Source organism: Lutjanus erythropterus, chromosome 4 (genome assembly GCF_056507025.1).
Source record: "Lutjanus erythropterus isolate fLutEry1 chromosome 4, fLutEry1.hap2, whole genome shotgun sequence".
In the NCBI taxonomy this organism is placed as follows: Eukaryota; Metazoa; Chordata; class Actinopteri; order Lutjaniformes; family Lutjanidae; genus Lutjanus; species Lutjanus erythropterus.
Window position 1 is genome coordinate 43,258,118 of NC_139320.1, and position 26,925 is coordinate 43,285,042.

The window sequence follows — 26,925 nt, forward strand, 5'->3', positions numbered from 1 at the left end:
CTCAGCCAGTCGTGCTTTGGAAAGTACTTAAAATACATCAACGTAAACATGTAAAGCTTCTGTTTGGTGTGAAAAACTGGCGCTGTAGGTACAGTTATTTTTACCTTTGTATTTTGACAAGGGATTCTGCTTCTTATGCATAAGTTTCTGTTAATTTTAATCAGTAATGGTTACCTTTTCAGAGGCACATAATGTAATGCAGAGGGGAAGATCATTTATAGAAAAATATGAGATTATGTGCATTTGTATTTCCTATGAAAACCTGTTGGTTAAACATGCTGAGAATGAATCTGTAGATTGTAAAATGTTCAAACATTTGAAATGTTGGCCTTGAAACCAGATCTGCCCTCCAAAATGGTGATTGTTTGTTTTATATGCATCTGAGAGCAGAGGATTATGACACTGGTTTGTAACGTGGCAGTAACAGCCAGACATATGACGACCACCTGTGTATGATTGTCCTGTATTTTTTTTATCTTCACATATGCACCACTACATGGAGAAGATGATCAGACATATCAAAACATTGTGTGCATCTCCCAGCATCCATCACTCAGTACTGTCAAGGTTAAAGTGCAGCCTGTGCCTTTTTTAACACTGCCTTATGTATTAAGTTAGCATTAAAAACCTGATGCTTCACTGTCTAACAGTTTGTTTTTTTCTTTTCCTTCCTTTTGATAGAAAGTCACTTTACCCAGTACTGTCAGCCACTTTTTTATCATTCCATTTTATGATGTAATTATTTGGTTTTATCAAGGCATGCATTTTGTAATGAATAAAATTGGAATAATTTGTTGTGTTGATTACTTTTTGTCATTAAACAAGGTTAAACTTTTCAAGGTTTATTTCCATTCAGAGTAAAATATATTAATAGAATCTGTTCAACAGATTGACCTACATTGCACAAACTACTGTGAAACCTAGTTTCAGGTGTGGTAGTATTGTACCCAATAGTTGTGTAGTTGGTTTCAAACAATTGATGTAACTCCTCTGTAATCTATTCACCTGTATTGTCATGAGGGTTTTCATACAGAAAAATTTAAATCACCTCTAGTTGGGCGGCATGATTTATATTGCAGCAAATAATGGGAAATAAATATTATTTATTATTGTGTTAATGATATTTTTGCTGATAAATATTGGCTATAATTATATCTAATTTGACAGATTGTGTCAAAATATTTAATTTTGAATTAATGTGCAAAATGCTATATAAAAGCCAAAGTATAATTGTTCATATTAAGCTTTATGTACTTTACTATAAAAAATAAATATTTTAACTGTCAGCACTATTCTCTTTTTTGTGGTAATTGTGATGCCAGATTTATTAAATCATCCCCTCTTTTTTCACTACATCTTAGCCTTTTGTTGCGCTCAAGTGTGCATAAACTACTGGTTAGATTTTTTTTTTTAATACAAAACTGTGAAATTATTGATTGTTGTGTTATTAGTCATAAGAAGCAGTTTATTAGTGGTTATCTGTATCACCTGAAAAAAATCCATATCATGTATCCCTAACCTCTAGGTTTCTGACAATTGTTTTACTTATTTGGCTTTTAACTGGCAATTTAAAAAGTGTAACTGCTTAAACCTTAAATACATACCATCAGATATGACAGTGAGGAATATTAATATTAATGCAGCCTAGTATTTGAACTTTTTTAACCAACAAAGGACCACACAATGTGCTGACAAATTTAAGCCATGCTGTAGTTTTTGTTTTGGGAGTCCTCGGCCCTCATTAACAGTGTGAACCAGCAGGTGGCGACATTATGACTTAACATTGAAAGTGACCCGCCTGTTCAAATAGAAGAAGAAGAGGCGCCATAAGGGAAGTGCTGCAGTGTGTTCGGCAGCTCAATCCTGTGGCGCTGCGTAGATGTCAACCTGGGTTTTTATCAGCTAATCAGAGAAAACAGATTTCATTGTTTTTTCTTTTAAACTATATATATATAACCGCACAAAATGGCCACTGGTAAGTCCGCATGTCTTTTGATTATGTGTCAGTTCTATTTGTATTGTTGTGCGAGTGGATAATGAAAACTGGGTCGAATAGCATTGAGGCTAATGTAGCGAACAACCGCGAGGCCAGGGGAAGGGCCCCGTCTATTTAATGGAACTTACTCAGCTTTCATTTGCAAAACCATGTTGGGTAGTCGAGTTAACGTGTTTTCAGTGCGGAGTATAGCTTGTGATTAGTCTTAAGGACAGTTTTAACCCACATGTGTCCAAACCGTAGGTGTACGGAAACATGGCAATATGACTGAGCGGGGCCTAGTCGCCGCTAGCTAGCTTAGCTCGAACGGTCGGCTAGGGACTTGTGTGGAAGGGAACCTTCGATTTGTGACCCTCGCGAGATTTGTATGTTTCGTTTCGCAATTGTATATTTTGCACAAAGTAGTTGCGCTGTAAAATGTGGCAATGCTGTGGGTCTAAATATGAGTATTTTTAGCGATGCAAAACATCAGGTTAGGGTTGGGGAAAGATGATGGATGGGTTAAAGTGATCACTCCCGCGAGATCTTCCGCGTGTCTCGGGTTCCCTTCCAGACACGAGCGTCTGCTAGCACAAATGAATGCGTCTTTGTTTATACAAATGCAAGCTATTGTTTCCCTGCTGAACGAGAATCTTTTTGTACTATTAGGACGAATGTAATTTGAGAACAAATAAGCTATATTTGCGTTTAAACATGACGTTTTAGAGTTGACTGTGCCACTTACGGAAAGCGTTTTAAGCTATGATAGTTTGTTTCGAGGTTTAGCCCAACCCGGTGCTAAATTGACCGCCATTTTCAGTGGGTTGGCGTGTTGACGGGCCCGTTTGCTAGTAGCTGTCCTACTTAAGTATCGAGTTAACCCATTTTTGCCTTAAGGCTACTGGTGCATCATGAGCTGCTTAGTCACCTTGATCTTTAGCACACTGTTTAGCAAACACGATGTAGTTTTTCAGCCTCTTCTGCCAACGTGAAACCACATTGCTTTGTTTCTCTTTCAGATTCAGGTTACGGTGGTTCACAAAGGTAATGTACCAACAGATAAACCTCGTATGATTTTCCTGTTTGTAGTTATAAAGTTGCACATTCTTATCCAAGGCGTGTTTAAGAGGAAAGTCCATCCACAAATCAGAAATGCGTATTTTTCCTCTTATCCGTAGTGCTAACTTTCTAGGTAGATTCGTGTTTCTTAAAATTTTCACACCATGTTGCATCACAGAAAATATCTGGCTCTCACCATTATAATGTTAAATACAGAATACAGTAGTCTAGGTTTATGCTGTTCACACAGGCGGCAGGTTTATTCCTAATAAGAGGATAATTGAGTGTACACTGTCAGCCACACTCTTCAAGTGGATGACATATGTAGTACTACTGTATGCACTTAAACTCTGATAAAGCTTTCATACACCTCAAGGGGCAGCCTCTGACACACACACACACACACACACACACACACACACACACACACACACACACACATTTACTGTCAGTCTATATGAGCACCATCTGTTTCGATTACACTCAAGAGTAGAGTGACATCTGTACAGCCAATATCTCCCCAACGCAACCAAAACAACTGAGATAGATACATTTCATTAAAGGTTAGGAAAAATGCACATTTTTGGTTTTGTGGTGAATTTTCCCTTTAACATAACTGATTCACAGAGCTAACTGCTTTTATCACCTGTCTGTAGCTATGGATCATATGGTGGTCAGCAGGGTGGACAGGTAAGAAAGACCCAGATTCAATGTTGTTATTAGCCATAGCATTAGTTTTCTATCATAACTGGTCTGTCTGTCGGTCTGTTTGGCAGGGCTATGGTCAAGGAAATGGCAGCGGCTCTTATGGGGGACAAAGTTATGGTGGCTATGGACAGCAAGGTATTTTTTTGTGTGTGTGTGTTCGTCCGACCGTCTGTCTGTTTTTAATACAGGAAATTTACTTGAAACTAACTGGTCCAAAGTTAACCCAAAATTTAATACATGACATGCTGTGAGGTTATTGCCTCAAAAGGATTACTGTTGCACATGGCACCACACTGTCTGTCTTAAGTATTTAAGTACTACAAATGCAAATATGTAATTAAAATACTAGATAAAGTGCTTTAAATGATAATTAAATAATTATATGTACCACTAAACCTAGAATTCTCTAAAACAACAGTTTGTTACATTTAGAAAGCGAGGAACATCTGAATTATTGTAAGAACTGTAATGGCATTAAGTACTCGTATTGGCAAGTACCCAAATGCAAGTATGTGTACTTGGTCTGGAAAAAAGGTGGTGTTGGTGCATCCCTAGAGGCTAATTTAGTTTTAGTACATCATAGACCATAAAACAGTACAGTAAATGCTATATTGTTTTGAAAGAAGTTTCTTAATTTTGCAGTTTGTCTTTTTGATTCATTTCCATATTTTTGACAGATGGTTATGGTCAGTCTCAGCAACAGAGCTATGATAACTACGGTGGACAGGACTCATCTGGGTAAGAAACCAATATCACATTTTTAAATTGTGAGCACTGGGCCGGATGATTCACACTGACAGTCTGTGCTTCTTAATGACAACATTTAGATGTAGAATATGTATTTTTGAAAGGCCTAACATGTATCTATTCATCTACCCAGTTCAGATGCAAAATGTGTTCTGTAGAAAACAGACATGTCAGTAACAGAAACCAGTCAATCAATTGTGCAGCACAGTTTGAATAATTGTTTTCTGTTCCACTTTATGGTTGATCATTTTTAATTGAGCAGTTAGTCTTATCTGCCTGACAGATGAAAATAATTAATTGATGGATTCAGATGTTTGGTATCTCTGTTGCACTAATTGCTTATTTTGCTAAAATCACTTCAAGGTTTGGCGACAAGCCATCTTATGGGCAGCAGGGCTCCTATGGTGGCCAGAGTCACGGAGGAGACAGTTATGGACAGCAGAGCTCTTATGGTGGTCAGGGACAGGGTGGTGGTGGTGGTGGCGGCGGCGGCTATGGAAGGTGGAGTGAAGGTACAACTTACTGCTATTTAAATTAATACAGAAATAACATCTACATTATGTGCTGCTTTTTAAGTCAGTTTGTGTTACTCAATGAACCTGTCTTTGCTCCAGGTGAAGGTGGTGGTCAGGGTGGGAGGTATCGTGACCAAGGAGACCGCTCAGAAGGAGGCGGCTACAGAGGCCGAGGCCGCGGTGGCTATGACCGTGGCGGTTATGACCGCAGTGGTGGATATGACCGTGGTGGCTACGACCGTGGCGGAAGAGGTGGACCTCCTGGTATGGGGTAAGTTGCATAGTGCCACTGCCCCCAAGGTACCTCTATACACTGTGAAATATGAGACTTGACTTGTTGCCACTCAACACATCACCACTCATAAACTACAAACCATCCACATAGATGATTTTCACCACTCATCTGCTTTCTGCTCCAGATCCTCAAACTCGGGAAGGTATTGTTTTTGTTTTTTTGTTTTTTTTTTAAACCTGATTCATTGAAGGTTGGTAGATCGCATAGGTAATATTAACCACCTGTCTGCCTTGTGCTCCAGGTACCTGAATCTTGTCAGATTTTTTTAAAACCTGAACTTTTTACACAAGAGACATTCTGGTGTTAAATCCACATTGCTCTGAGATCAAGTGCTCAGTACCTGCACATAAGTGGTGGTTAAATAGAGCCTTGAGATAAGATGTACTTGTTATTGTTGGGCTACTAAAGGGAAAATTCTCTGCTTTTGGTGAGAATGTCCAAGCGGTCTTGAAGGTAATTGTTGTTAGTTGATACAAAATTCCTCAGTGCATGCATTATTGACCAAAAAAGCTGAGTTTTTCTGCTTTCAGAGCTGTGTCAGCAGTGCGTACTTGCAGCAGGATGCATTGCACAAGAACTTCTGACGCCCACGTTGTATTGTATTACACCCTAGCCTATAGCTATTACTTTGGGTTGCCAAGAAGGCGTGTTAGACAAATATGTCTGTCATCCAACAGAGGCAGAGACTAGAGATCCAAGCTGAAGTAACCTGTAGTTCATCCTTAACACCAACATCTGTTGTAGGAAAAACAGATTTTGCAGCAGGAGAACTCGGCTTCCTCGGTCATCATAGCATACACTAAGGAATTAATTGCTTCAACTGGCTAAATTTGCAATCAACGCTGATTAGACATCGTCATGAAAAGTTCAGATTTTTCCTTTTTAGTAAAGGAATGGAGATTGAACATGCCTGCCCAAATGGGAGCTTTAAAGGCACCAGAGACTCAGTTGTGCAACCATATTATCCTGGACACCGGGTCAGGTTTTTTCCATTCTGCAACAGAAAAATCGTCAACTTTTTGATAACCCAGCCCAGGAAGAGACTTGTCTTTTTGTAGAGGCTGTATGATATTGCGTGAAATATTAGTGTATTGAGAAAAATGCAGTTCATTTTGCAGAACCTCATGATGTGAAAATGTGCTTTCTTATGCACAAGAAACTTGTGCTCCACACTGAGCTAAATACATACTGTGAAACCATCTTTTTCACCATTGTTAACGGGCCCATTTCCCCTCTCTGGTACCAGAAAAAGCAGTACTTCTCAGTTTTGAAGAAGAGGTTGTAGCTATGGTACCTGTCTGCACATGTTTCTGAGGAGAGATTAGAATTTTTTTTGGAGATCAACTTTGGTACAACATAAGAGCTCCACATGTTGGTTAATTAGGTAACGTGAAGCCAGCTTGCACATAAATGCCTGTACCTTCAGTCCACATAATGCATCTTGAAACCAGTGAAAGCCCATTAATTCAGACAAGCGCTGTTCTTGCACATTTTGTCATTTGATATTCATCCAAATGGTGAGGAATTTTTGCTGTGCTTTCATTTTTTAAAGTTAAATTTAAACTTCAGCCACCATACTTTTTCAGTTGCCAGAAACTCAATTTTTGGTGTTTCTTGTGCTCCGAGGACCACACAGTAGTTTTTGAACAAAGGAAACGCCACTGAAATGATGCACTTAGACCTGGAGCCCACATCTTCAGCTGCTTCACATTCAACAGGTTTCATTCAAGTGTTGTGTATTTGACAATGGCGAACATGTGTGTTGTGTTAACATGGATCTACATTTTATACTACAGGTATTCAGAGTGCTTGAACTAAAACTTGGACCTCAGTTAAAGGATCTCATAAACGCACTCAGTGGACGATTGCTTATCAGTTGCTACACCCCTTCACACCAATTGGCTTCTCATCTTTAAAAAAAGAAAAAAAAAAAAAAAAAAAAAAAATTCAGCTGGTTTTCCAGCTCTTGATACCCAATCTGGTCATGTGAAAAGAAAAAGTACCAAATTCCTTGTAAATGGTGACCAAGTGACATGTAATAATTGTCTTCACTCGTCTGCCTGATTGTTCAGACAGAGCTCTCAAGTCGTCTGTTCATTAATGTCAAAGACTAATGCATTCCTCGTGTGAGACATTTCCACCATAGTCGCACACCCTGGCAGGAGTGCATACTGATGGGGATGTAGGGGAGCTTTGAGCTCTCAGTTGGGACAAAGGAAAAGCCATCATATCTCCAATTTTTCCTCTGCAGAGGTGGTGACCGTGGTGGCTACAAAAATTACGGTGGTAAGTGACGAGCATCAGAACTGTGTCGGTTGGGGAGGAAAGAACTTGAGTTAGCAAAAGAGAAAAGAGAGGGGGATTTTAACAAGGAAAAAAAGAAACCTCAGTGAATGCCACCATTTTCATGTCCAGAACCCAAAGGACTCCACCTATTATTCTTAGCAGGATTTCTCATAAGTGACACCAGATATGGTAAAGAACATGGAGCCTGAGTTGTAAAATAATGGTATTGTTGCATGAAGATGAGGGCTGATTGTAAAAGACAGAGGTGTTCCCAGGACGGAGAAGGAAAACTTTCTAAAACTGGAGACATTTTGGTGGTTTTCATTTCTGGTGTAAGCTCAAAAGACCCAGAACAATTCTGTTCTTGTTGCAAGGTGTTGGTATGTGGCACAACGGTATGAAAACACACATCAGAGAGCTGTAAACATGGACATTTGTTTAATTTTCTTTATCATTATGCATTGCTAGGAATGAAGTTAATAAATATTTGTGTGAAACAGTGCAGTCAGTTTTAAGAGTCCTTGCTCAAGTCTTCTCTTCCATCCTCTCATCTGTTTTACAGGCTCTCGAGACTACGGCTCAAGGGATGAACCAGGTAAGACTGTCTTTGATAATTACGTGATTAAATAACTTATTTTTGCTCTACCTCTGCCCATGTGATGACGGTAAATAATCACTCATGTCCTCTCTCCATTGCTCTCTTTCACAGCTGGTGAGCAGGACAACTCTGACAACAACACAATTTTTGTCCAGGGACTGGGAGAAGATGTCACAGTTCAGGAAGTTGGCGACTTCTTCAAGCAAATTGGCATCATCAAGGTACTGAGTCTGTTAACAAGTTGTCAAATCAACTGACCTGGAAATCATTCCCCACACTGTCATATGGAGAATCTTTCAATCACTTAAAAGCACCTTAAGGAGAGAGGAGACTTAAAATGAGGAGACACAGGTGTATCTACACAGAAGTCTCTTATCAAGTCGAGTGATGCATAGCTGCACCTCTACATGTCCCATTTCTGTGTTTGGCATGATTGCTACCAAATTGACAATAGCTTATCCTTATAAAATGTAAGCATTCTTTATTCAGTTTATTTTAGTGCCTAGTTTGTAGTCTTGTATATTAAATGAGTGCTATCAGGTTTTTAAATTGTTCTTTAGGGGTGCTGTGGACATTCATACAGTTTGAGAGACTACAAAGCTTCTCATTTGGCTCCTCTGTCCTCATGGCTTTTCCTCCCTCACATCCTTGCTGGGAGGGAGGCAAGACGGCACGGAAACATGTTGGCATAATGAAAAGTACCTTTTGTTACACAGTAACATGCATCCTAATGACTGTGTGGACTTGATTGAATAGGCACTACTGCTACATTGAAAATGTGTCTTAAAAAAAATAGTCAGTTTAAAGTGACACAACCTAAAGTAAATTAACATAGCACAAATTGACACATCTTTAGGTGGTCTATACTCGCTTTTGGTTTGACATGTTCAGTCTGTTCTTTTGTGCTTTTAGGTAAACAAGAAGACTGGCCAGCCAATGATCAACATCTACTCTGACAAGGCCACCGGTCGGCCAAAGGGAGAAGCTACAGTCTCATTTGATGACCCACCCTCTGCCAAAGCAGCTATTGATTGGTTTGATGGTAAGGGCACTTGGAGCACTTATTTGAAATTCTCTGATCATACACTCATTAATCCAGCGTCCCTTAATTACTTTGTTTTTCATTTCAGGCAAGGATTTCAACGGCAAACCCATCAAAGTATCATTTGCCACCCGCAGAGCTGAGTTCACACAGAGAGGAGGCAGAGGAGGAGGTCGAGGAGGTGAGCACTGATCGAGCTGTCCCAGGGCTCCAACATCACATCTAGTTTGGAAATAAATTGAAGCACTTGTGTAGTGTTGCTGACCAAATAGTTGTCTTTTTTTAGGATTCAGAGGCCGTGGCGGTGGAGGACCCAACTTTGACATCAAGGGAGGAGACTGGCCTTGCCCCAACAGGTTTGAATGAGAGCATTTCACACATTTTAATGTAGAGCAGAAGGGGTTGATTTGGCCCTGTTTTGTGAAGTTGGAGTTCATGTGAAAAAAATTGCAATCTGATTTCTGTCTTCAGCTCTTGTGGCAACATGAATTTTGCACGGAGGCAAGAGTGTAACAAGTGTGGGGCACCCAAACCAGGAGATGGAGGATTTGGAGGTGGAGGTGGGCGCTTTAACTTTCTTTCAATGCTAGAGAAATAACCACTGATATTCCTAAAATATGTAGGGGTTTAAATAACAAATTAACTCTCACAAAAATGATGGTGCAAGTTGAGGTTCTACCAAAAAGCTTTGAAGACTACCTCTTCTCCTTGCTTTACTGACATGATTGGCTGTTTGCAGATCGTGGAAGCAGAGGTGGTTATGGCGGTGACAGAGGCGGTGGCTTCAGAGGTCGTGGAGGGTTCCGTGGGGGAGACCGTGGAGGTTATGGGGGAGACCGTGGAGGCTACGGAGGAGGCTACAAAATGGGAAGGTTGGTTAAAACCTTTATTTTCTCTATTATATGTAAGCTGACCTTCTGTAAGAGGATGTCTGTATGGACTGTCGTTGTGGATGTAGTTTGACTATATGACCACAAGAGGGCATCACCTGCTTGAGATTAATCAAATTCTGAATCTGTGACTGGAACAAATGTAGTGTCCCAATCTGGGCACAAAATTGGCACCAGCCAAATGCTGGTGAAACATGCAAGCAAGTGGCTGGTAAATCGGCCTCACTCACCAGCCAAAAACCAACAGTAATATATTGACTGCCTGATAAAATCTGAACATTCATCAGCCATTTGGCTAGTGGACAAAAAGGGTCATTTTGTATCCTTGTCCTAATATTTCATTTCATACTATGCACAGTATGGACCGTGGACCTGTCTTTATGGTATACAGTTTTTACAGGATTTATAAAACTTATTAATGTATTGTCATACACACAGGAGATGTATATACAATGACGATAAATTGTTTCCAACTTGGAAGCTGCGTCATTTTCTTGTGAGGAGTAGTATCTGTATCCTCTACAATACTAACTGATTAGTTATCAACTATGTATTCACTTGTTTTAAGTCAAAATTCTCTTTGAACTTGTATGTTTGGGATGAAGTTGTCATCTTGGGGTCTGTGAAATGTAACATTTTTCACCACTTTGACATTTTACAGATCAAACAATTAAAGGATTAGTCAGTTATCTTCAATTATCAATTATCTAGTTGATGATACTTAATTTTACCACGTTCCTAGTGTGAAGATGCAGCACACCAGACTACAAACTGAGCATTTAATTTGATCCTGACATCGAGGCCCATCAGAATGACAGTAGTTCGACGACTAAACCAAAGAGCCCTTTAAGTCCCTGCTTATTATAATGTGAAGTGTGTCTAAATATTCATACTGCAGACTCCACTTGGTGTTTATATGCAGCTTGATGGTCTTGGGTGTTTGAATAGTTTGATATATTGCCTCACTGAAGGTGAACTGCAGCATTAAAAGGAAGGACACTCTTATTGAGAGCAAATGATGTTATCCAGTCACGGATTTAAAAGCTGACAGGGTGGGTCAATGAGAGAACTTGACACCATATTTCACCCTCATCTTCATCATTCGGATTCTAGCGGTTAATTCAATGACAGACATCGACGTTCAGTCTTTTAAAACACGGCTGGTAATGAAACATGTTTGTCTTTTCCCTGCAGAGGTGACCGCAGAGACGACAGAAGAGACCGGCCATACTAAAGTGTTGAGCAGATGGAAACCATTCCAGCCCTGGAGTTCACCATGGAGGGAGGGTTTAATTTGGGTGGGGGGGGGCAGGTAGGGTTAAAGGACCGGGGCAAGGGGAGATCAGTTGGAGGATTCTGAATTGTACCCTTTGTGTAGCTAGTGCATCCCAACTGTTCAAAGGATGCGTTGAGCTGCTGTGCCGGGACTTTGGGGCTGATTGGCACTGTTGGCATGTGGTCAAATGTTTGTTTGGTTTTATTTTTTTCAGCTTTTTTGTTTTATTTCTTTGTACATCTTTTTAATTTTCTCTCCAACTCTAGTTCCAGGTGTTTTGTGAGGTAGACTTCGTAACATTGTTTTGTATGAACGGAATAAAATGTTTTACTTGGGTTCCTTTTTTTTTTTTTTCCAAAATGATATTAAAAACTGTGATCTTTTCCCTGCGCTTTGTGTGAGTTTCTAATGTTAACAGGGTTTGTACAAGTCCTTGGGCTTGACTTCTGCTGCGTTTAAGCTTGAAAAGTTCTTTGATTTTTGTTAAATTGCAATTACATAATAAATCACTACATGGTTGAGAAGTTACTTTTTAGGTAAAGAAATAAAATAAGCTTGATATTGGCTCAGCTATGAGTAATGTATTGTCAAACTAATTGCCAACTGCTTATCATTTTGAGAAAAATAGTCAATTATCTGACTCTAGCAAGTGTTTTGTTTTCTTCACTCCTATTAAGTTTTGGAAAGTGTCTTGGGTTGTGGGCAAAACATGACAGTTGTGTAAGTCTTCTCAGTCTTTGGGAAATTACTGACGTCTTACACCATTTATATATCAAACAACTCAATTAATCATGAAAATAATATACAGACTGACAATGAAAATCTTTAGTTGCAGCCCTAATGTCATAAAACATGGTTTTATAGCATAACATTGATTTAATTTGAAGTGAAATTTTGATGTGAATTGTGAAGTATTGGAAAAACCTGAAAATATACCTTGAAAATTCTTGTAAAGTGCTTGAATTTGACTTGATTGAAAGGTGTGGGAACCTTGTACTAAAAACATTTTATCCAGGCAAACATTAAAACCACATCTTTGCAGAGCACTAGTATGTAGAGTAGGGAGACGCTGCCATGCTCTGCTGGTATTTAACCCTGAGAGGAGGACAGAGGGGGGCGGTGCTGGCCCTCCCCTCTGTCCTCCTCCTGCTGGTTCAGTATGCTCTGTGGCGCTCCTTTCGGGGATGGAGACAGCAGGCGAGCAGAGGCATGCTCTCAGTCACTGACAGCCAAGAAAACCAACAATGAAAAACACATCAGGAGCTGAACAGAAATGCGCTATGCAGGGACAGGCGGCGGCGTGCTGAGAGCGTGGCTGTCCCGCGATGAGCCGCCGACCTGCGGCCCGGTGGCGCGGAGCTGACCGGGACATGAGGGCAGTCTGGATCCTGACTGTGAGCACGCTCATCACCGCTCAGACCGCCGGAGGATCACCGCTGCTCCTGGAGCCACAGGTACTGCTGTCAAACCTCAGCTGCTCTCCGAAGACCCGGCGGTGTTTGACAGATTGGTTTGGGGTCAAAAACATACTGGAAGTATTTTATCGGCTTTAAACTTAACGGCTTAAACTAATGTTTATGAAAACAGCTCAGACATGTTTTTGAGCCGCTTGGGTTTGATACTTAAGTTGTAAAACAGTTAAATACAACAGATTTTCAAATGTTAAATAACTAGTTGGTGATGACATTTCTGTATGACCTCCATAATCCCACATAAAATGATTTGGATTTCCGGCAGTGGAGTTTTGGACCTCTTTGGTGAGAGAGGAACTGAACCTGAAAAGAAGCCGACTAATTTTACTATTTTACTACTTAACTATTTTTATTCTGTATATTTCTTTCTCTGTGATTTAAGCAATTTTAAGACGTCACTTTGGTCTCTGGGAAATAGTGATGAGCATTGTCAGTTTTTTTTTTTTTTTTTTTTTTTGACATTTCATAAACTAAACAATTAATCAATTACTCGTGGAAAATAACCTGCAGATTAATCATTAATACAACTAATCACTAGTTGCAGCTCTCCTGTGAACTTTTTTAAAAATCCTTTATTTAACCAGGAATGTCCCATTGAGATATAATATATCTTATGTGAGAGAGCCTTGGTCAAGATGAGCAGCAAAAAATATATAAAAGGTTTCTGACTTTAGACCAACTATAGGAAAGCGTATTTTTTCATCCTCAACCCATCCAACATAAAACATGAAATGTTTCTTTATCTGCTGTAATCCTGCTTAATGCTTATTTTCATGATTTGTCAGTATACAAGCTCAGTCTTTGGCAAGGGAAGTGATAACAACTTCAGTGCCTTTTCCACTTCCACTTCCACTTTTTCATGTTCAGTATTGATACCAGTACCACAACCTTGAGTATCTGCCGATACAGATACACATCCGATAGCATCTTTATCCCTGTCTTAATCAGTTTGGCTGTTAATAATACATTTGTATGGATGGACATCTAAAAAAGATGTTCAAACTGCAGAACAAATATTCTGCCGTTCACATGTAAGAGGAAACACATAGCCCACAACATGACTCAGTTATACAATACTATTACTTTTTATTTAAACATTTTCACACACAGAACTTTAAGCAGCATCTTTGATTGGACAGCACGGTTCAAACATGTGACACGTCTCTCTTTACGACATGTCGCTCAAAGTTTGATTAAGCATATCTGTGGTAGTTTACACTAATGGATCATATCAGATTATACTTTTTCTTTTTTTCAGATATTGGATCCAATGATTTTGGTCGGTATCAGATCAATATAGATACTCAGAATCAGTTCAGCACAGCTCTAGTTTAAATAAGGCCACAAGAAAAGATAATACACATTTAAAAGGGACAAAAAGATTGACTTTGCCATTGTTTTCATTCCTGTACATACAGCAGGGATCTGTGGAATCCCAAATGGAAATAAAGGAAATTTCAGCAAAAAACACAGTTAAACTTTGTGCTGTGTCCCTTCAGAAATGACAACATGTCCATTTTTTAATTTTCCTTAAGGCTGTGACAGTAATTATGTCACAGAATCTGTCTGAAGGCTATTTCTAAACACTGTCGTGAGAACCGCTGCATGTTTAGTTTATTGTCCACAATAACAGTTAATGTGAACATTTAGTGGCATATTTAGACCATGTCAGCCATACTTCAGCTGCATATAGTCACATACAATAAGACCAAACCCACTTTTAAAAGGAAACACGTCTATTTGTGTCTCAGAATGTTTTGAGATTTTACAGTTTGAATCTGGACTGCTCCATTTTAATTTGACAGCTGTCTTTTCTGGCTTTCCATGAGCTTAATATTCATCAAAGCTGTAAGGCCACATAACATTAGGCTGTTACATGTGTTTTCGCATCTTTCCTCTTACATAAAACAAAGCCTTCTGGCATGTTTCAGTCTCTAATGGGACAAAGGGACATTTTTGTTTTACGTTCCTGTTTGTCGAAGCACATCTGTTATCTCCTCAATTTTAATTTCCATCCCACCTTCACCACATCTGTAATCAAAGCTGCGCCGGCTGTTGTCTGAACATGAAACCTGCTACATACACACGAAAGGCTGTGATTGAGAGATCGTAATATTAAACCATCAACATGGCGAATCCCCAAACCACAATGCAACAACATCTGTTGGTCCATTTTTTTTTACTGTATTTTATAGGTGTTAAACTTCATAGCTATTCTTAGCTTGCATGTTTGCATGAAATTCTTGCAAAATAATAACCATGAATTTTCATGGACACCCCAGGGGTTTCTTGCTCTTATGGGTGGTCCAGATCTACACATCCGCCTTGGCAACCTACAGCAGCTACAATGCAAATGGGAATTTATCTTTACACTTTTATGATCTCCTTTTTGCTCATGGGGAGGTATGCATCTCTGGGAATTTACCAGTCTGTTGTTATGAGTCAAGTCAATCAAATCATGGCAGATTATCTCAGGGCACTTTTCATATAAAGCAGGTCTAGACTGCATTCTTCATAATATTAAATACACAGACCCAACAATTACCAACAAGAGCAAGCACTACGGCAATAGTGGCGAGGAAAAAGTTCCCTCTTGAGATGCAAAGCGTGAGATTGTACTCTGTAAAATCAACTACATGATCCAAAAAGTCACCTTGCTATTTTTAAAATATGAGCACTCTTATAAAAATGATCATCGAGCAGGTTTTGTTTGATGGGTGTGCTCAGTTGGAGCATTTCTGATGCAGTATTAACAAGTTTGTTTTTGTTTGTTTGTTTGTTTGTTTGTTTGTTTGTTTTTAAACAATTGCAGGTTTTTCTAGAAAAGTATGGCTACCTCCATCAGGACAACCACATCCACAATGCAGCTGAGGTTCAGTCAGCTATCTGGTAGGTGGTAAAGCTTGTCTTCATCTATTACAGATTAAAAAGCGAAAGGGCTGAATTTGATAATGGTTTTAAAACAAAGACGATACAGTTTGTTTTTCTCTGCATTTTGCCGATCAGAGTGAGCTGGTTGTGTTCATCAGAGGGGAGGGAGAGCTCTGTGTGGGACAAGCCCCGGGGCTGAACGTCAGTGCAGGGCAGTAAAACACACCCTCACCTCTGCATGGGGAAAACCTCTCCTGAACCCTCTCTGAACCATCCAGGAATTTCAACAACCTCGCCCTCTGGCCCGTGCACTGACTGACTGTACTATAATAGGAATTGATTGAAAGCCTTTGCTCTCACTGAGTGTTAGATAGTTGTTCATCTCATGAAGTGCAGATAAAAACTTCCCATTTGGGCAAATCTGGTACCTTTAGATTATACAGCTGTTAATTCATGTCAGCCATCTAAGGTAAACAAATGAAGTAAGTACAGAACATGTACACCGTGCAGTAATCCAATCCACTGCCAGGAACTTGTGATTAGCTTCACAATCTTTAAAGGCAAACTGTGCAGGATTTCCCCAATAAACAATACATGGAACTCAAAATAATCCCTCTCAATCATCCCTGGAGACCCTGCTCTGCACCTGTACAAACTTATTTTTTCACTTTTCACTCAAACAAAACTTAGGTATTTGATGCCCTTGGAATGAGACTAACCAATCAACTATCTTTCTGGTGCATCCTACTTATTGTATAAGTTGCAGTCTACCTAGCCTTTTTCCAGACTCGCTTACTGCAAGTCTGGAAAAAACTAGATAGACTGTTTAGAGTGAGTGACATGTGTGACCATGTCAGCTGTGTTCGCTCGATCGTCCAAGACAAATTAGAAAATAAAGGCTACTCTGATCTAATTTATCTTGTATATAATACCAACCTGTCTGTCATACACCTGCTGCATGATGCAAGAAGATTTTTATTTTACACTGACACTTCTGTGCCATCTTCACATTCTCTCTCTCTGCTGCAAGTCCACATCACACTTTTTTTATCTGCTGGCAAGGCAAGCGTTGGTAACTCACTCAGGAGTGAATGATGCTCATGTTCATTAGTTGCTCAATTATCCGTTCATTTAACTGTTCATTAAAAACATAAGGAGGCTCAATCAACGCCGCTCTTTTAGCACGTTCATGCATAGCACTGAGTCTCATTTCCAGGTCATAAAATACTTATGTTTTGGGAAGGAGACTCAACAATCAGTTTACTCTCTCTTTCGTTTCTAAAGCCTGAAAACAGAGACAAGAGGAGGATCAGAAGCCTAGTTTTCTCTCAGACCACTTGATGTACATTGTACTTCTATGTTATTATGGAATGTTTGGCCAGTGATGCCAAAAATAAAATGCATATCCCAGCTTTAAACTTGTATTCACACTGAAACATTGAAATGATAATTAGATGACCCTCCTGGACCATCATTCCATCCATCCACTATCTTTGTATTTCGAAAAGCTAAATGTCTGTTCAGAAGGAGCATCATGCGAACATTTCCTCTCTCGGTAGCGAGTTCCAGTGGTTGTCCCGGCTTCCAGTCACAGGTGAGCTTGACAGCGCCACCCTGAGGCAGATGTCGGAGCCCCGCTGCGGGGTGTCAGATGAGGGCAGCCAGCAGATCTGGGCTCAGAGGGTAAACGCCATCTTCACTGGAAAGAGACGACCACAACGCCGCAGGAGGCGGTCTGCTACACAAGGTACTGTGTGTATAAACCATGTTTATGTACTGTATGTGTGAGAGCTTTGCCTCTGTTTTCCAAGCTGTGATATCATTCATTGTCTTGTGTGTGGAGGCTTTGTGTGTCCTGTTGTGGAGTGGCCATAAAGAACCACTGGGAGGGTCCACCTCTGTAAACTGAAGCACTAAATAGAGGTGAAGGTGTAATTAAAGCTGCTGGAGCGTCTGATGTTGCACGTGTCAGCCTGGATGATTCCTGCTTTTAGCTGCAGTTACACAAGTCCATGTACCCTGTACATCATCCTTACTTCAGGTTTGCTCAATAACATTTCTTATGTTTAGTTTAGGAGTTAGAAGCAGCTCTGTGGGTTGAGGAAGTTTGAGAATCCCTCGAGTCAAAAAGACCTCTTAAAGCACAGGGTAGTTTTCTCAGTTTGTAAAATGATTTGGGAGATGTCAGGGCTTCCCCTTTCCCTGTGATTGAGCAATTTCCTCCAGAAATCTGTAATTCCAAGCTGTGTCCCTACAAATACAGCAGTTTTCCTTTAAAGAATTATTGAGGATCCTGTTGGAGATTATCCCAATTATCTGCTTTAAACACAGTAATAAAAGCATCCATTGGTAAAGCAGATTGCTGCAATTTGGACTGGCTAAAGACTGCAGAATTTAAAGTTTTTAACAGGGGTTAAGAGTGCAGCTGAACAGCCAAATTTCTTGCAGACTGCATGAAGTAATTGAGCACAAAGTCCACCCCTCCTAGCTCAGGCAGTACTTTACAGAAAATCCATGAGAATTACCAAGAGGTGTAATTTCTCCTCTCTTATAAACATGACTGGAAGATATTCAGTGGAACTTGGGCAAAATCTTTAAACTACAGCAGATCTAATTCACTTTTTGTTGGATTAGAGATTCACATACCCATCAAACATTTTCTCATTTCTCCTACATTTTTTAAAACATTAAGATCTTTTGAAGAATTCACAGAAAAACAAAAGAGGAATATGAAATATAAAATGACCACTTTCATGATGCTATATGTACATCACCACACCTATATATGTATGCACATCTATATGAATGTCCCTCCCTTTTTATCATTTCATATGTATGTATATGCAACTTTACACTTTAAACTACTAATTTAAATTGAAAAAGAAAAACTAACTAGAAAAAGGCACAGTGAAGAATATTTTCAAATCTCTCTCCTTTTTGAGTCCACTTACCTGCATCTATCCTGAACCACACCTCGTACAGTACAATTTTACTTCTGTTGGAAAGTCTAAATATGTTACCAGTGTAGGAAGTAAACATAAACATTTTAAAACTTGTAACGATGAACCAAGGGGTTCTCAGCCGAGTATGAAGCGGCTGGGATGAGGACCAGCACCTCTAAGTCTGAGGCCATGGTTCTCAGCAGGAAACTGGTGGATTGTCTGCTCCGAGTGGGGAATGAGTCCTTACCCCAAGTGAGGGAGTTCAAATATCGGGGTCTTGTTCTTGAGTGAGGGGACAATGGTGTGTGAGATTTCAAAACAATAATAATAACAATAATAATAATAATAATAATAATAATAATAATAATTCATTATACTTATATAGCGCTTTTCAGGATACTCAGACGCTTGACAAAAAAAAGAAAAGAGAAAGGAGGAAACAACATACAACAATATAGCAAACAACAAAAAGGAATGATGTGGTCACGGGTGTGGGTTTGGGTGAGTAGTCGGGCGACAGAGTTCTGGATGTACTGGAGCTTATTGAGGGTTTTTGATGGTGAGCCATAGAGAAGACTGGTGCAGTAGTCCAGACGGGAGGTGATGAAGGCATGGATGAGGGTTTCTGCAGCTGTGGAGGAGCGGGATGGACGGAGACGGGTGATGTTCTTGAGGTCAAAGAAGGCTGTTTTGGTGATTTGTTCAATGTGCTGGTTGAAGGAGAGGGTTTGATCAAAAATGACGGCAAGATTACGGATGTGAGGGGAGGTTGGCACTGAGGAGCCGTCAATGTTGAGAGTGAAGTTATGGGTGGATTTGGTGAGTGATTTTGGTCCAATGATGATTATTTCGGATTTGTCGCAGGTTAGCTTGAGGAAATTGATTTGAAGCCAGGATTTTATTTCAGTGATGCAGTTAGACAGGGTAGAGTGGGTGGCAGAGGAGATTGTCTTGAAGGAGATGAGGAGCTGGATATCATTGGCAAAGCAGTGGAACTGGAGACCATGACAGCGGATAACGTGACCAAGGGGGAACAGGTACAGAATGAAGAGGAGCGGGCCGAGACCTGAATCTTGGGGAACACCTTGGGGGAGGGGAGCAGTGGGGGATTTGTAGTCGTTGACGGAGATGAACTGAAGTCTGTCAGACTTAGACCAGTTTAGGGCAGTGCCAGTGATGTTGAAGACTGTTTCAAGTCGGGTGAGAAGGATGGAGTGGTTAATGATGTCGAAGGCAGCGCTGAGGTTGAGGAGATCAAGGATACGAGCAGCTGAAATGGGTTTCCTCAGGAGGGTGGTTGCTATCTCCCTTACAGATACGGAGAGAAGCTCAGTCATCCGGGAGGAACTTGGAGTAGAGCCGCTGCTCCTTTGCATAGAAAGGAGTCAGTTGAGGTGGGTCGGGTATCTCGTAAGTCGCCTCCCTAGGGAGGTGTTCCTGTTTTAATGTGGGAGACCACTAGTGGCAGCACTTACATATTTTACGTTTAACATAATCCTGAGTATATATTTGTCTGCAAATCTATTAAGTCCTATATTCACTTTCCCAACTATAATACTGTCAGTGTCAATGGGAATTTTAACCTCAGTGTTTTCTCTACATTTTCTTAGACCTTGCCAGTAAACTATAATGTTTTTTGTGTTGGGTATTACTTATTAAGATGATGACTGTCTCCTGAATTTGGGAATTTGGTGACTGTATTTTGTTTGTCTGACTTTACACTTGCCAAATATGAAAAATTACTTAATGGATTTAAATGAAAATAGGTGGAAAGTCAGAGCACGGGCCCGGGAGTTAATTATTATTTTCCTTGTATTGCTCTGGATCCATTTTCACCCTCTTATATAGAGTTACAGACTGCATGTTTGTGTCTTTTATGATTTGCGTTTTCATGTCTTTTGTTCCTGCTGTGCCTCTTTGGTGTTGTCATTCCTCTGTCTCCTTTGTGAGTGAGCAGCAGCAGCCTGGTGCCTCCAGCAGCCTTGTGATGTATGAAGCCTCTGCATTCCTCCCTGTCACTGACAAGGTTGGCTAATGTTCAGGGAATGCAGCGGCGGCTGATGTTTGCCGCTGCCTCTTCATGTCAGTACCTGACATGTTCCCTTCTGGTAAACACATCCACAATTGACTGACTGGATTGCATTGTTTGCCAGACTTAGCTGCCTGGGTATCTGAATGGGTGGATATCTTCCTGGCTAAATGAGTGGATAATGTTGCTGAGTGACTGACTGTTTGGATGGATTATAGCCCGTTTTTGATTAAGAAAACAACCCTGTGTCATTATTCTCATCCCAGACATGACTCATGTGACAGGTAGCTGTATTATTTACACCAAGAGCAGCGTTAATGGTAGATGCTTTTACACCCTCAGATCAAACATCTTACATATCCACTGATGTTGTTCAGCAATGTAATAACTTAATTGTTAGTAGCTGTGCAACCAACGCCTTGTAGTCAAACACTCGTTTGCTTCGTCACACAGTGGCAGCAGATATGTTTCTAACTTGAAGAATGGTTACTGGACGAGTTTTATGTTTGATCAGAGCATTTGGTGAAAAGATTACGTGAAAAAACCTGCCTTTGTTCTGTAAGCTTTGAATCACTCAGCACTTATGTGGCAGTACGTTTGTTTTGAAGGCTTCAGTTGTGTACATCCCTTGTTTCGTGGCTCCATCAATGGAAATGTTGATTGGTCAGTTCACCACTTTGGTCCAGACTGAAGTATCTCAATTCCTACTTAATGGATTAACAGGAAATTTTGCACTGTTTGTTGTCTCCGGACAATGAATCCTACTGACTTCGGCAAACCCTGTTTCTTCTAGCACCATCAAATTTTCATTTATGGTTTTGATCGAAATGTTTTTGCAGTAATTGGATGGATTCACTGAAAATTGGGGCAGACATTCATATTCCTCTCAGGAAGAATAATAATCACTTAACTTTCATCTGTTTCATCATGAGGACAAAATGTTAATTTGTTTGTTATTTTGTTTTATGACTAAACCCAGTGAGTGATTAGAGTGGTGATGCCATCCCCCTTGTGAGCCTGACATTCCTCCTCTCCATCTCCTAGTTAGTAGCACAGAGAGGACCAGAGGGGCTGAGTAGTTGAATGTGTTAGTTTTGTCTGTCTGACTCATTGATCTTTATCTGACTGAAGTCTGTACAAGTTAGAATCTATGACCCCGACCTCTGAAATATCCGCACCGTCTCGCAAGATCTGTAGGCATTATTTCTTTATTGTGCACATTGTACAGACTAATTATGTTTTATACTGTTACAACACTGTGGTTGAGATCTGCTTAGATTTGGGGACAGAAACCACCTGGTAAGGTTTAGAGAAAGATCATAGCTTGGATTAAAATGATCACTCTCGTGAGATCTTCCACAGGTCTGGGGTTTCTATCTAGATATGACACTAGGGGCATAGTCACACGTAAATGCAGGGGCGTGGCCATCACCTGCTTAGTCAAATAACACACACATTCCTTTTGGTTGATACTGGGATTTCATTGGTTAAAGCTCACAAAAGTTGACCGTCCCGGGAAGCGAAGACACAAATCGTGCATGCATGACCCATGGCACAACAGTTTTGTGTATTGATAAATCCATGGTGCTGTCCATGGTGCTGCAGTAGCAGACAGATTTGTAATTTGATACGACTGCCCTTTTGTCAGTTTCATCTTTTGTAATATTCTATAAACTATAAAGTACCTAAAGGTCATAAGTTTGGTTGTTAGTTGTGAGTAAATGAAATGAACCAGGTACAAATCACCGACTGACCATTTCCATCTGCCTCAGTTGTACTTTGTGTTCATTACTAACACAGTAAACTAAGATGGTGAACATAGTGAACATTATACATGCAAAACATGATCAAGTTAATATTGTCCTTGTGAGCATGTTAGTATATTGATATTAGCAGTTAGTACAGTCTCACAGAGCTGCTGGCCGGTCCTCACACTCATCCTGTTTCTGGATATCAGACTAGCAAAGTATAATTAAAATGTTTTTTTTGCAGTTCAAATTCTGCTGCAGTCAGTAAGTGTGTTTCCATTCAGTTGTTTTTATGCAAATTTGTTTGTAGTTTGACAGTACTTGTAGATGAGCAATTCTGAATGTAACGTGGTGTCTTAATTTGAACAAAAAAATATATTGAGAATAGGTATCAGAAAGTTTTAATTAACTGTAATTATTTTTCTATTTCAGAAAGGGAAGCACAAAATCTGTTTTCCACCAGATAACTGTCGAAAGGCCAGAATCACTAATATCCATACCAGCACACCAATACTTTTATTATTAGTATTATTATTATTAAAAGCAGCTAATGTACTATCATGTAGGAGATGTTTTCATCTTTTATTAGATGAAGTTAAGTTAAAAGGAAACTTCTGAATGCATTTACATTTCAACCCAATCCTTTGCAAGACATTTAATTATTAAATCATGTGCATGTTAAAACACAGGATACTTTTAATTGTGTTTTTTTTTTATCGTGAATGAGATCATGACTGCATACAACAGCGCCAGAGAAAAGTGTTGTACCTTTTTGTGCCTGCAAGTATCAATACTCAGAACAACCGTCAATAGTATGTGTGTTGTATTTGTATAGTGTATTTCCTCCACAGTTAGGATACCTTTGAGCCACACCATCCGTGACTTCAACTTAATGCTTAACTGTTTGAGCTGTTTGTCCTTGACAGCTGACGCTGGCTGCTAAACGCAGCCTGCAGGCCACAACGACATGCAGATGAGTCAGCCTGTTTATTCACTCTCAGCTGTGGTGTTATGTGATTTTGTTCTGTGTGAACATGGCTGCCACTGAGCTTCCTGGAAACTGAAAACAAACCTTGACTTGTGGTTGAGTCTGATGGTCGTTCCCACTGATATTTACAGAGCTGGCATTCCACCACCCTTGTCTAAGATAAGTGCTGTAAGTGCGATAGGCATGTGAGCGTGTGTTTATTTTTCAGAGGTGTTCACTTATGAATCTGTGCATCATGGAAAATCATGGAAAATGTTAAGCAGCATAAGCTAATTTTGCACCACTTCAGCAGAATGCACAGATTGGACTTTGCTCACTACAGCTGCAACAATTGCTCGGTTAGTTGATTGGATAACACCAAAATACTTACATTTGTACAGTATTTTGTGGGCTTTTATTATAATAGGACAGCTGTAGAGTGGAACGGAAAGGGAGGGAAGAGTGAGGGGATGACACACAGCAAAGGGCCACATGCAGGAATCAAGTATATGGGTCGCATGCATTACCAACTGAAGTACAAGGGTGTCCCAATTTACCTAAATTAATTAGTTCCAGTTACTTAAATATGACTTACTGCCTTTCTCAATTTTATATAATTTTAAACTGAAAATCTTGCCTTGAGTCCAGACTCAAATGTATCATCATCTGCTTGATGGACGTATACAACATTTTTGTGTGGGCATTCATGGTCCCCAGAGGATGGATCCCTATTAATTTGGTGATCACCTGACTTCACATTTTTGTTTCTTAGTGAAATATCTGGAAAACTATTGGGTGGATTGCCATGAAATTTGATACACAAGCTTATGTCCCCTCTTCCTAAGTCCCACCCCTTTGTGCTTACATTTATACAGATGAGGCTTTTGGGAGACATTTGCCATCAAGGTTCTCTGCTAGAAAGACCTTCTTGGGGAAATAAAATAGTAATTATGATTTGGGTTAAAATAGCAAGATCTCTGCCAGAAATGTTATTGTTATTGCAGAAAGTGTTGTATCATGAGTATGTTCTGTCTTATAATTGGGTTTTTATATACAAGTGTTAGGTTTGTTTGTTTTTTAGCAGAGACGTTCTTGCCTAGGGAACACAGATGAAAATGACCTAGTTAACCCTGGTACAGCTAAGGAGTTGTAAAACAAGTAAATAAGAAATCTCTTTTCCCATTTGCACAGTTGGGTAGGCTTGGTACCAGGCAGGACCTCAGTCAACATTCTCTTTTTATTGTTTCCTGTTCTTGTCATGATATGTGCCAGACAAAGCCAATTCCAGTCAATCAATAAATCAAAAGGGAACTACATTGAAATCTTGTTATTCAACCTTGTTGTTAATGATAAATACATCACCTTGTATCTTTGTCAAATGTTGCAGGGGGACCTGAAAAAGTGACAATTTATATATCATCACATATTAAGTTAGGTAATGTTAGCAAAATACTAGCTAAGTATTTAGCTAACAATCGAAGTAGATTAGCTAGCTAGTTAGCTAGCATTTGACTGACATTAGGTAAGATGTGACTGTTTCATTTTTGCAGCAACAACCTTTAACCAACTTCAAAATTTGGTTTTCTTTTCAAAATAGACGACCCTAGCACGTAGCACAGGAAGCAACTTTTTTTCTCCAGGAGAGCGAAGTCATGAGCTGTCCTACTCTGATCAGCTATACTCTTGTCTTGTCTTCATTTGTTTGGGTCTTTTGAATTGAGTAGGTTTATGCACAAGGAGTAAGACTGAGTAGGGTTAGGGTAAGAATATCAGGGTAAGATGATCAGAGACAGAGTAGAGTGAGTCATGCCTTCCACATCCTGTGAAAAAAAAATATATTGCATACAGGAAACAGGAAATGAGGTTCTGCTGGGTAGCAAGCTTGCTCAACTGTCATTGGAAGGCAGAGCAAAAATGGGTGGGACTTAGAATGGGTCAGTGGTAACAGCCTTCACTTAACCTCTAGCATCATCATCAGGTCAATAATACATGTTGTCCAATACCTTGGTTTATGACCAAATTCATACAAAACAACATTCCCATCAGCTTCAGCTGTACTTTGTAGTCAGCACTAATTAGCAAATGTCAGCATGCTAAAATACTAACATTATGAACCAGGTAAACGTTAGCAGGTTAGCATTGTCGTTGTGAACGTGTTAGCGTGCTGACATTAGCATTTAGCAGCATCAAACAGCCTCCAAGTTGACACCACTAACAAACAAAATCTTTGTGCACCTCCACAAACAATAACTTTGGCTATCAGATGATCTCAGTCACTTCCTAATGTTAGTGATAACCCACCCGCCCCACACTGCTGCTATAGAGGGCATCATGGTAATTGCTTCCATAAGGGAAGTCGGGGAATGTCTTGTGTATCTGACTTCCTGGCTTCTCCGCCATCCTTGGGGACCTTTTACTCTGCGGCGGTCTGGGACAGAGAGAAGGCGCCTGCCTCAGCCCTGCTGAGATCTACACACATCATGTGGCAACGAGCCTGGTGGTATATTGTTCATCTGGGACTGACACTAGTGAGAACTAGACTGGATATCAAACTGTGTGTAAAAATCAGACTTTTAAAGGAATAATGTAGATTGTAATGGCAGTGGCATTACTCCTGAGGTTGAATTCTTACCGTCTTGTGTCTAATTTTCTTTCTTTCTTGAATGTAAATCAATGGGATGACTGTTATTTGCTCCTATACACATGGAGCTTGGTGCTTCCACTCTTTCTATCTAATATTTTGTGTTGGAGCAAGTAAAAGAGTCTACACAACTCTCAAGTTTACACTGAGATTTGTGTTGAGTTGCTCCTGAAGCACACAATCTATTTGTGTGTTTACACAAATAGAAACACACACTGATGTCACTGCCAAACCCATGTCTTAATGGCTCCAGATATCCAGATATTTCCCTTTCTCCAGGGTGCTATTGAGCCCTCGTGGCAATTCACAGCATATATGTAGCGCATACCTCTGGTTTATCGCTCCCATCTTTCACATGACTCTCTGCTGTATATGTTATTTAACTGAGCACAAATGGCATCAAAATAACTCAAGGCTCCACATTCTCCAACCTGACTGCCTCAGTCCTCCGTGTATGATGGAGCAGAAGTGTATAAAGCAGGCGTGTGTGTGTGTGTGTGTGTGTGTGTGTGTGTGTGTGCAGACCTCCCACTCACATTTGGCCTCCGCATCGGGGCAAACATATGTCGGCCACATCTTTAAATATTTTGACAACTGTAAGTGTACTTGAGTTATCTTGCCACTTTCTAGTCAAGCCTTAAATGTGAAAGTATGTGTAAATATATAAAGCCCATGTGACAAGTCATCTGAAGTGTATTACTCAGTGAATTTCATTCTCATTCTCACCTTTTGAAGTGTTCATAGCAATACAACTACAAATAATTTTGAAGGGCAGAACCCTTGTTTTGTTAGGGTTATCAACTCTGCAGCTTTGCTGTGGTTCTGTAATTGAACTTTTTGTCTGTGTGTCAGAGAGGACAATAC

General features: G+C 40.0%; 2 protein-coding genes across 2 annotated transcripts in view; both read left to right on the forward strand.

Moving 5' to 3' along the window:
- The first annotated feature begins 3,491 nt into the window (after positions 1-3,491).
- On the forward strand, positions 3,492-11,774 carry taf15 (TAF15 RNA polymerase II, TATA box binding protein (TBP)-associated factor). The gene is made up of 15 exons (XM_084716738.1): positions 3,492-3,523; positions 3,691-3,724; positions 3,811-3,877; positions 4,420-4,480; positions 4,853-5,001; positions 5,104-5,275; positions 7,551-7,585; positions 8,148-8,180; positions 8,295-8,404; positions 9,096-9,225; positions 9,314-9,406; positions 9,512-9,581; positions 9,697-9,785; positions 9,965-10,097; positions 11,310-11,774. Exons 1-15 carry the CDS (start codon positions 3,492-3,494, stop codon positions 11,347-11,349), a joined length of 1,248 nt encoding a protein of 415 aa, XP_084572864.1. The 3' UTR covers positions 11,350-11,774.
- Positions 11,775-12,560: 786 nt separating this feature from the next.
- mmp28 (matrix metallopeptidase 28) overlaps positions 12,561-26,925 on the forward strand; it is a 28,698-nt gene continuing 14,333 nt past the window's right edge. The window contains exons 1-3 of the mRNA XM_084718083.1: positions 12,561-12,845; positions 15,676-15,752; positions 17,294-17,481. Of these exons, the coding sequence (XP_084574209.1) occupies positions 12,717-12,845; positions 15,676-15,752; positions 17,294-17,481 (394 nt within the window). The 5' untranslated portion in view covers positions 12,561-12,716. The remainder of the gene's footprint in view (positions 12,846-15,675; positions 15,753-17,293; positions 17,482-26,925) is intronic.